At 44.2% G+C, this 10,855-nt stretch overlaps 1 protein-coding gene across 4 annotated transcripts; it reads right to left on the reverse strand.

Annotated features, from left to right (window-relative positions):
- Window positions 1-336: 336 nt before the first annotated feature.
- On the reverse strand, window positions 337-10,247 carry nr2f6a (nuclear receptor subfamily 2, group F, member 6a). Of its 4 annotated transcripts, XR_014596146.1 has the most exons (7): window positions 9,331-10,247; window positions 8,121-8,959; window positions 6,058-6,152; window positions 4,269-4,597; window positions 3,823-4,069; window positions 1,795-2,532; window positions 337-1,678 (listed from the first exon to the last, which is right to left on the reverse strand). XR_014596146.1 is itself a non-coding variant. In XM_083992259.1 (6 exons), exons 2-6 carry the CDS (start codon window positions 8,387-8,389, stop codon window positions 2,258-2,260), a joined length of 1,212 nt encoding a protein of 403 aa, XP_083848385.1. In that variant the 5' UTR covers window positions 8,390-8,959; window positions 9,331-10,247; the 3' UTR covers window positions 337-2,257. The 4 variants fall into 4 exon arrangements, 3 of the variants coding, with proteins under 3 accessions (XP_083848385.1, XP_083848383.1, XP_083848384.1); XM_083992259.1 differs by having other exon boundaries at window positions 337-2,532; window positions 4,269-4,594; XM_083992257.1 differs by having other exon boundaries at window positions 337-2,532.
- Between the last annotated feature and the right edge of the window lie 608 nt (window positions 10,248-10,855).

Consider the following 10,855-nt stretch of genomic DNA (forward strand, 5'->3'; position numbering starts at 1 on the left):
TTACAACACTTTTTTCAAGTAGTTTGAAAAAAAAAAAACATATCAAAAGACACATCTTCATCCTTTGATTTTTTTTTAATAACATTGCCATACACATGAAATTTTTAAAAACTTAAGAACTGAGTTACACAAAGATAAGAAAACATTAACATTATATTTATCTTTTTTTCTCTATGACATGGTGGAGTGAGTTCTTGCCTAAAAGAAGAACCAATAGCTGTCCAAAGGCCCGATGGCAGATCAAGAAGCAGAGTTAAATACTTATACTTATTTCATGTAGTCGTTCTCGTTAATAAATGCTGAGAGATTTTTTTATTTAGAGCTGATTGTTTTCCTTTCTTTCTTTTTTTTTTAACTACCTAGAGTACATGTGATTTTGTAAACTTGCTACTTGAAATACCCCTGTGAGGTAAATCCTGGTGGACCGGTAAATCAGGGCCCGTCTTCTCCAGACTCATCACACACAGTATGATATTTTGGCATCGAATAATCCTCCAAGTGCGTCCTCATTCATCACAACATAGTCTCACATCACTTGCTAACAGGAGAGACTCACTTAGATGCTCAGAGATGAGAGCGTGAACAGCTCTGCGTCGTATCTGCTGTAATGACATGTAGATGAAGCTTCTTTTTTGACATCTGAACAAATGACAAGAGGTATTTTTCATGTAAATACATATAGGAAAAAAAAACATTTAGAAGCTAACAGAGGAAGCAATACTTTAAATGAAGTTCAATTACACAATGTGAAAGAAGGAAAGAGTCTCAACTTAGCAGACATCCAAAACAACATTTGAACATGCAAAAAGACAAAGTTGGCTGCAATATATATACACTTCAATACACTTTTCAAGGGAGCATTACCTCCAGAAACAGCACTGGTCGACTGATAGTGTTGATTATAAACTCTCTGATCACTTTTTTTAAAAACTATTTGTTGAATATGCATCAATATTCAATAGTCATACTGGAACCCATGTTAAATTCATGTATATACCAACCTGCCATTTCTCAATAATAATAAAAAAAGAAAGGAGAAGAAAAAGGTTGTTTAATGTTTAACTGCTGAATCCACCATCAGTCTAAAACCATATTCAAATCACAAGTGAAAACCATTTTGGGGATATTTTGTTTTTTAAAAAAAGCTACAAGACAAATGTTTGTGATGTTTATAAGACTCATTTCATATTTCACGTGTCCCAAATTCATACTGATAACAAGGCAGTTGTCAAAAAGAAGGCGGTTTCTGGTGAACGACATTTACAGAGGTTTGTGTTTAGGAAATATCAGACTAAAGCATTCTGATGTCTAGTGAGGTATTAGTCCGTTCTCATGTAAGTGTGGCTTCTTGTTTTGTGTGGTTTTTTTTTGTTTTGTTTTTTAAATCTTCTCCAACAGTGAGCCCTGTGAATGAATTTAAATGCATTGTTCACTGGATGGTCAGGCAGTCACAAAAGTCCGTTCATCTCCTTCTCTCTGCTTTGCGTTCAAATGAATCATCTGAGGATGACGCGCGCTAGACTTTGGTGAGTTTTCCTTGGTTTTTTGTTTGTGTCTCTTCCTTGGCTTCCTCCTCAGGTGTCGAGGTAAGAAAGCGTTGAATTCAGATGTCCTCGCTGTGTCTCTAATGTTCAGTTCACAGCGCAAACACACAGTTTTCTGGAGCTTTAAACTTGTTCTGATAGAATCGGGATTGTAATGTTATCAGTCGTGTGATTTAAAAAGGTCACCGTTTCACAAATGGTGAGTCATGGAGAATGAGCCCAGTGTGGGGGAAAAAAACACTCCTCTGACTTTCAGTGGCGGGACAGTTTTGTCCTGTAGATGTATTTGTAGCAGGGTGCTGCTGCCCTCTACATGGAACTGCGGTGTCCTTAGTCACTATGGCATGTGGGTGGTGACATGACTGGCTGTGGTGGCCATATCGGAGCCCAGCGTGAAGAGCTGCTCTCTGGCCTGAGACCTGGCAACCAGAACCACTGAGCTGGCAACAAGACAGATCCAGCCTGGCACCGGCTCCTCTCTCTCTTCTCTGAAGGCCTGTGTTGAGACAGAGGGCTCGTTTCATGAAGGGGGGGGGGGGGGGGGGGGTGCAGAGCGATACAGTACAGTACATATGACAGCCAGCTGGCACTGCAGTTTGATAACTACACAGATGGACAGTGATGAGTCAAGAGGTTTCCTGTGGGTCCTTGTCGTCACTAATCCCAGACGGAGACCTCATCCGTCAGAGGGGGTTTTTGGGGGGAGGGGGGGGCTACTGTCCTGGGACATACGGCCAGCTGATTGAGCTTCCGGAGAGCTGCATGTCACGGATCAGCGTCTCGATGGGTGTCTTTCCTACCAGGCGCATGAAAAAGAGCTGAGAGATGAGGCTGGCGGGAACGGCGCGCAGGGCGGGGAGGCGCAGCAGCAAGCGGCCGAAGCGCTGAGGCTGACTCGGATACTGCATCCTCTCGTACTCTGTCAGAGCCACCTGGGCCTTCTCCTGCAGAGACTCCACGTGGACTGGGTCTGTTAGACCACAGGCGTCTGAGTGAGAGGGAGGGAGGGAGGAGGAGGTAGTTACTTAATAGTGTGGGCAGGTTACATAAAGAGTCGTGATGAGCTGAGAGGAAGAAGGTTGAACTCTCGGCAAATAATGTGATAAAATGCCCATGAGGGGAACACACACAAATAAAGTTGCTCGTCATATGCATAGGCTTGGAAAAACACATCATTTAAAACTCTACACACCCCAACCTAACTTTAAACCAGTGTTTCCCAACCTTTTTTAGCTCGTGACCCCATTTTAATATCACAAATTTCTGGCGACCCTGCAATTACGTAACTGCGGCTGTCAATCAAGATGCACCAGCTCAGATATTTCTATATGTTGCATTTTATTTGAACTCGATTTATATTTGAGAAAGTGAAAGTATAGAATACAATTTTCTAAGATTGTGTGTGGTGTTTTTAATCAAAACAATAATTAAATAATGTTTTTATCAGTCATTCTTTTTATCAATTACTAGACATTTCAGGCGACCCCATTTGAATTCCAGGCGACCTCACATGGGGTCCCGACCCCAAGGTTGAAAAACACTGCGTTAAACTATAACTTAAAACTATCATCAGCTCCTTTTTCGAACAATGTGCGGTATTTTGTTATGTCTTAGCTCTTTATTTTATTGTATTTTTTTAATTTCTCTTTTTCTTTCTTTTGTATGTACAATAGTTACATACATTTTTTTCTTTTTATACATGTTCGAAAATAAAATTCATTCATTCATTCATTCATTCATTCATTCATTCATTCATTCATTCATTCATTCATTCATTCATTCACTCAGCTTCAAAAAACACTGGAGAGCTTTTTAGAGGCACTCACAATGAGCAGTTCCTTTGATGTAGCCACTTATACGAGATGTAAGTTAAGAAATGCACAGTGCTGCATAATGATCGATGACAGCACTAATGATACAGCACATAAGACATTAGCGCATTTGCATTAATGAGCCAGGAGATGGTGCCATAGTGGGTAAATTCCCAGATTGATGTAGCACACCTCACTGCACTTAGGAAAGTTATGATGTTTTCAGAGTTTCTAAGTTCTAACAGTTACCTTTAGTGTTGCTGTCCTGTAATGTGCTTTTAGACTCTTACTGCTGGTGTGGTCAATTCTATTTACTCGTCCCACTCAGTGGAGGCAAGTGCTCTTGGAGAGTAACAGAAAGCCTGTGTAATAAGCTGGAAGTGTGAGGTGCAACACTAGATCACTGGAGGCAGCCTGATGTGGTGGTGCAGTTCACTGAGCAGATCATGTTGAGCAAAGACAATCACCTGGTGAGAACAGCGCGATGGCCTTGAGACAGCTGTACTCAGCCGAGTCCACCTGCAGCCGGGTCAGCTTGTCCACCTGGTCCTGGAACACCCTCACCTGGTCCATGAAGGACACCACGCGCTCCGCAGACATGGGGGAGGAGTGGAAGCCGGCCGCTGCCAACAGGGGGGCCATGTGGAGAGGCAGAGCCGACTGGGCCGCGTTAAGGATGAACAGCTCGCTCCAGCTCAGCCTCAGCAGGGCCACCTGAGGATTTATTGGTGTGTTAATTAGACCCATTACTTCACTGTTCTCATCCATTATTTATGTTTACTGCATGCACTGTATATTTATATTTCATGTAAACATGATTTTTCCAGCGTTCCCTGCTTGATTCTGACCTGTATTTCTGCAAAGGAGAGAGAAAAACTTTTTTCAACTTTCACATGAAATCCATGGTACTGACCTGGTCTGAAACAGGCAGCTCGGGGAAATAAGGGATGTTCCTGGCCCACTCCACGGTGCTGAAGAGAAGCCGGGCAGCCAGTTCACAAATATTATCAATGCCCATGGCGTTGTCTGGACCGGGCTGTTGGTTGTACTGGTGGCCATAGCGACTGCTGGGGTAAGGCTCCGCTCGCAGCAGTTGAGAGATGAGCTCGGACACCGGCTGACCACCGCTTCCTCCGTTGTTGTTGTTGTAAAACTCGCTGCCTCCAAGGCCGCTGGCGCCACCTATGGGCGTGATAGAGGGGCTGAGGCTCGGCTGAGGTGGGATGCGACCGCGTTGAACTGCTGTAGTTTGGTTGGGGGACACAGGGGAGGGGGAGAGGAGGGGAGGAGGAGGGAGGAAAGGAGAAAATAGTGAAGGACAAAGGAGAAGGGGAGGAAGGGGATTTGTGGATGAAAAGGGGAGAGGAAGAAAAGTTAAAACTGAGTCCATCCAGCTGTGCACGTCAGATTACGGGCAGACAGGTGAGACTCGATAAGAAAACCATTCATCATTAAAATGAGGCACAACTGAGCTCAGAGTTATTCCTCAAACAAGAGCGTGAAACACTCTGGTGCTTGTCAGGCTAAGTGAAGGTCATCTGCAGACATAAAACAAAGACTTGGAAGCAAAAATTTACTTTCCATTAAAAATTCAAACCACTGCAATATTAATTCTGCAGGAGAATGACAAAATACTATTGCAGGAACCTTAGTGTGTATTCATCTTTGTACAGACAGAACCACCCAGTGAGACTAAGAACATCACTTAGCATAGAGAAAGTACCGTAGCTGTGACAGACGGCATTTCTGCCAAAACCAAGAAAGCAGGGCAGCCTGTTCAAGAGAGACTCCTTCATTTTGGCGATAGGAATTAATGTGGTAAGCATCTGTCTCCTGCTGAAGTGTCCTTGAGCAAGACACTAAATCCTCTCTAGGCAGAGGAATCCTCCTCTGTCGCTGACCCTGACATCTGACTCTGACCTCCCTGTGGAGGGAGAGGGATTTCTCTGTGGGGAGCCATAATGTGTCTCATTAATGTGTTTTATGTACTGTGAGTGTGAGGGGAGAGAAACAGCTCATCGGAGACACAGGGAACGCAAGCCACTATCAAAAACATCAAAGGTAAAATACATTTCCTTTCCGTATCCGTATGCACAGATATCTTTCTGTATCCGTATGCACAGATATCCGTCTCTCTGGTTATCTTTCAGGAGGATATTGAAGGATGTGTTGCCCAGGCTCCACCACTTAAGGTGAAATCCCCATATTGGATTCTCCTTGATTGAGCCAACGAGTCAGAGGGTTTCTGCTTCAGCTCCAACCAGAGGCTTAAGGCTCTGGGACGCAGGTGTCTTAGCACTGTATCCCTCTCAGTCATTCCTACGCAGGCACTAGATTAAGCCACTTAGTACATGGCAGTGAGCTGACACGCATGGTTAGCTTGGCCATGATAGGGCCTCGACACCCATGTGTGGCCTTTTCACTGCTCTTTGGCGCTCATGGAGCAGAGGAGGAAAGATAATGACTCAGGCAAATTTATCTGTAATTAATTTTTCTCCCTTTTCTAAGGGCAGCTGATGGGACTAATGAGAGAACTCCCTGCTGCACTAAATATCAATTATTATTATTTTTTTTTCATTTTCATGTTGCATTAGGCTATCTCTAATATTACAAGATCCCAGTGTGGCCAACACTGTCTCTCACAATTTCCAAAGCAAAACATTTATTGAAGGATGTAGCTACGGATAAGGTTGGACAGATACCTTCTTTGCGCATGCCAACACGGAAACATTTCTTCAGACGACAGTACTGGCACTGGTTCCTGTGGTGCTGGTCAATCTGACACTCTCTATTAGACCTGGAACATAGACAAAGAACAAATGATGATTATGAAATTAAATTATGACTTTTTTTTTGGGGGGGGGGGTAATCATCCTATGTTATTTACAGCTGGAGTCAGGCACCTGTTTTCACCTCAACAAGTGGTTGTATTATTGTATTATTATGGTAACTGGTGCTTTAATACTGATGACGGAAAATGCTGTGGCAATAGCAATGATTTGACACAAAATAAATACATCCTTAATGAGCCAATGGAGAGATTAATTGATCAACACTTTAAAGATTCATTGACTGTTCAACACAATTAAATATATTAATCATCCAGTTCCAGCTTCACAAATCTCAAGATTTGCAGCTTTTTTTCTCATTTATAAAATTGTGTATTTGTCTTTGTTGAATTTTGGACTTTTGACCAGAAATAACAACAATTTTGAAGAGATCACATTAGGTTTTCACTATTTTTGCAGCTCTAAAACTGTAATTTTATGTATTCAAAGTAGCTAGTATGACTCATTCACAGTTAAAAGAAGTTCAGGTAGTGTATAATAGGTCAGTGAATGACAACAGGAGTCTTACTTTAATGTTAACAAAGTGGATGTAATGTGACTGCATTATAGAGTAGTTTTTGATTTATGAATGTTGTGTTAGTATAGTTCCATGCATGACAGTATTTAACAAGTCCTATCATAGCAACGCATGGCTGTAATTAACGTTAGCCTATTAATTCATTTTTTCATAGTGAAAATGTCCAACATGTCATGCCGTATTTGACTTGTTCTATCCACCACACATGAGTTCAAAATGAAAGTTGTTCTCTTTCTCTTGAAGGATCAGACTAGACAAAGAAAGCAGAAAGACAGAAAATGTTTTGAATTTTTACTTGATGAAATTCTCAAAATGCTAACCTAGGTTTTAGCAACCAGCGAATTGATGAATGAGCTGTATGTTGCAGATCTGGAGCAAGGGAGCACAACGTGGTGTTACTGCTGCACCAACCTTTCACAAAGATTGGCATAACAATCAGTTTATAGAAATCTTGTTTAAAAACATGACGCCTCGGTTTGATCTCCACCTGATCGACACATGACTCATCTGTGCATGCTGGCACGAGATCCCGACACCACACCGCGTGCACTCACGGCCCTGTGTTTATCTGTTTATCATGATCCTCCGATAGATGTGAGTCACCCAGCATCTCACCAGGGCCGTTGTATAGGGGAGAAAGGTGATGATAATTCTAGGGGCCCAGCGCCCAGTGGGGCCCATAAAAAACCCCAGTAGTCTTAGGCTATCTTTGTATGACTGATTTATTCTCCGTAAGTCTCTGACCAATACTCATAGTACACTGTAAAAACTCAACATCTTTCCAAGAATATTTGTCTTATTTCTTGTCCAAATGTCTCATTTCTAGTCAAAACTAATCTCTTTCCACTAAAAATAAGACTCATTACCTAAAAATGAACTTGTTTTTAGATCATTTTCACTTAAATTCACAATAAATAGAAAAATCTGCCAGTGAAAGTAAGTTTTTTGTGCTTGTAATAAGGAAGAAAAACTTGCTCCACTATCAGATTTTTTTCTACTTATTCCAAGTTAAAATCTGCTTGAAAGAAGTAAAAAATGTCTAAAAACAAGCTACTTTTAATATGATGTGTCTTATTTTAAGTATAATGAGATTTGTTTTGACTAGAAATTACATTTTGACTAGAAATAAGACAAATATTCTTGCTAAGATACTTGAGTTTTTGCAGTGTAATGCTGCATTAGCATCAAAACAGAGAAGGCTAAATAAAAAACGATAATACATACGTAGTCTAAGAAAAAAAAAGGGAAAGTTAGGGGGAGGGGCCCACTTTAGTATTCTTTAAGGGGGCCCAGAATTCCTAGCAACGGCCCTGCATCTCACCACATTTGTTTATAATCCTTGGGCTATATCGACGTGCAGTTAGAAGAATACATTACCCACAATGCCCCGCGCACTCACCTGCAAGTGTAGCTGAGGTTGCGTCTGACGCTCCTCTTGAAGAAGCTCTTGCAGCCCTCGCACGTGAACACGCCGTAATGTTTCCCGCTGGACTTGTCCCCGCACACCACGCAGTCCACCACGCACGCCTTGTCCTCGTCCCCGGCCTCCATGTCGCTGCCGCCGGCCTGCGGAGAGCCGTCCTCCTCCTCCCCCCTCAGGTAGCTCTTGTCCCCTAAACCGTTGGTGCCCCCATTGGGATCTCCCCAGCCCCCACTCACCATGGCCATCGCTTGGTAACCGAACCACCGCGGAGGGAAATGGGACAGGCAGCCAAGAGCTTGTTGCTGTCAAGGTAACATAAATATCAAGAAAAGTCCTGAATGTTTGTGTCCTCTTCAGCTGGAGGGAATCAGTGTCTTCTGCTGCTTGGCTGTGCTCTCATTAGTTAATTAAGTCTCTTGATTATTTTAGAGTAAATAACAGATGAAAAAAAAAAACTGTCCTCAGGCTGAACAAGCAGATGTCAATGAAAAAAAAATAGGTTCTAACATTGAGGAGGAGGGTGTTTGGCAGAAAAAACCGAGCAGTTCAGTCTCCTCCCCCTCCACTATGACCTGGAAACAGTCTTCACAGTTGCAACTTTTAGTTTTGCATGCTTGTGGATCTCAATGTCCCCCTCCCTCCCCCCTCTCTTTCTTTCTCTTCTCCTTCCTCTTCTTCTCCCTTTCTTTATCCCACTCGAAGCCACCGTGTGTTGTGTTTTGTCCCCTTTTCTTTCTCTCTGGAGCAGTCCCCGAGACGGTTGAAGAGAAGCCTGTTCCAGCGCTGCCCCGGTCGAACGCTCTCAGCCCAGGAACCTTTCACAGGAAACAATGAGTCAAACACACCGTGCACATTTCTCCAAAACAAAACAACCCACAAAAGAGAGGGCAGAAGGCAAACGCGAGGCAAATGACACAAGGTGAAAATCACCCACGGCACGGCACGGCTCCTCACAGTCTTGTTTCACCCTCACACCCCCAGCCCTGTCTCTGTAGCAACAGTAATGGCTGAAAAAGGACCTCAGTGTAGCTCGCCTTAGCACATGCCTGGAGAGGCTCTGACCGCCCCTCTTAAAGTACCCCTCACACTGAAATGATCTTCGCTCGCACCAGCTATTCCACATATTAGGCAGCCGTCTATCTACATTTCCACCTTTTAACCCCCCTAGAAATGATGTCAAGCTTACCTCAGAGCAAACATTAATGTCCTGTGTCTATGGTTTCCCCTCACTGGAAAATAAATCCTCCTCTCGCTCTAGATCTTCCTTCCATCCAGCGAGGCAGAGAGTGCAGACACAGCTCTCCTATTCTGCTGTAATCCTCTCAGCGGCAGCGGCGGTAACAGCATTGTGACCCACAATCAAGACATTCCAGATCGAGCAAATCAACTTGACGTCGGCAGGCACCACCACAACAACAACAACAACATCACTTTGTCGAGGGTCGTGGGTCCCTTCAAGGCACCGCCAGCTGCAGCAGTGGCGGCGGCGGCGGTGGTGGACGAGGGCGACGTGGACCGCCTGTGCTCACTTCCCAAATAACACAGCACAAGTAGATCCTGAAACACAAGGAAGTGCTGTGTCTCTCCCCCCCTTTGCTTGTTGTAGCACGAGTGATCGGCTGTGACAGGATCCTCTGTGCTGCTTCCTTTCAGGAACAAAAAAAAAAAAAAAAAGGAAATCAAGAAAGCAGGAGAGAGCGTCCGCCTGCTCAGCCCTCCATAGTTCCTCTGGTCCCTCTCCCGGCACTCATGCAGGCTTCTGCCTCCAGCCTTTTGTCAGTGCTTGCCCACCAAGAACTAATGACTTGCGGCCTAGCCCTGTGTGCTGCTGTTCGCCAGTGTGTGTGTGTGTCTGTGTGTGTGTGAAACCTTTCCCTGTGGCTCAGGCAAAACAGGAGGTGGGGGTGGACGGGATGGGTGCTCTTCTCCCCCCCCTCCTCCTCCTCCTCCTTTCTCTCTCTCCCTCTCTCCCTCTCTCCTTCCAGCTTCAGAGTCCACAAATCAAATTATGATTCAAGGAAATGGCCAGAGCCGGAGACAGGCTGGATTTCTTAGCCTTTGCTTCTTTTTTTTTTCCCTTCTCGCCCTCTTTCGTCCTGTCTGTTTTCCTCCAACCTATTTGTGTGGGTTTGAGAGAGAGAGAGCAAAGAGAGAGAGAGGGGAGTGTGTGCAGAGGGGGAGGGGGCAGTCTATGTGTGTGTGTGTGTGTGTGTGTGTGTGTGCTCCCAGGGATTTGACACTGCTATTCAAGCCCTGTAGTTACCATGGTGCCGGCTGCCTTATATGGCCATTGGAGTCAAAGAGCAAAGAGAGTGGGCTGTGTGGGGCAGCATGCACACACACAAACACACACACAGGAAGAATGTGGAGGATCTCTCTCCTCAGAGATGCAGAAAGCATGACCCCAAAGCCTCACAACCACCTCAACAATACCAGATTACCCTGAAGCCCCGCAACAAATACAAGCATGCCGATCGCCTGCACGCTCTTTGTCTTCCAGAAACCGTTTGAATGCTGTATCTGAAAGTTTTCACAGGGCAGCGCACAATTTAAGAAGCCAAACAGAGCAGCAGTCAGATGAACTACATCTCTCAAAGCGAGAATATTTTTTTCTACCTACTGGATAAAAGACACTTTGATCCTGATTCCTGCATATGTGCGAGCAGCTTTCTCCAGAACACCTTATTGTGCTGGAAATAAAGGTTACCATT

This window comes from Trachurus trachurus, assembly GCF_905171665.1.
Source record: "Trachurus trachurus genome assembly, chromosome: 17".
Lineage (NCBI taxonomy): Eukaryota > Metazoa > Chordata > Actinopteri > Carangiformes > Carangidae > Trachurus > Trachurus trachurus.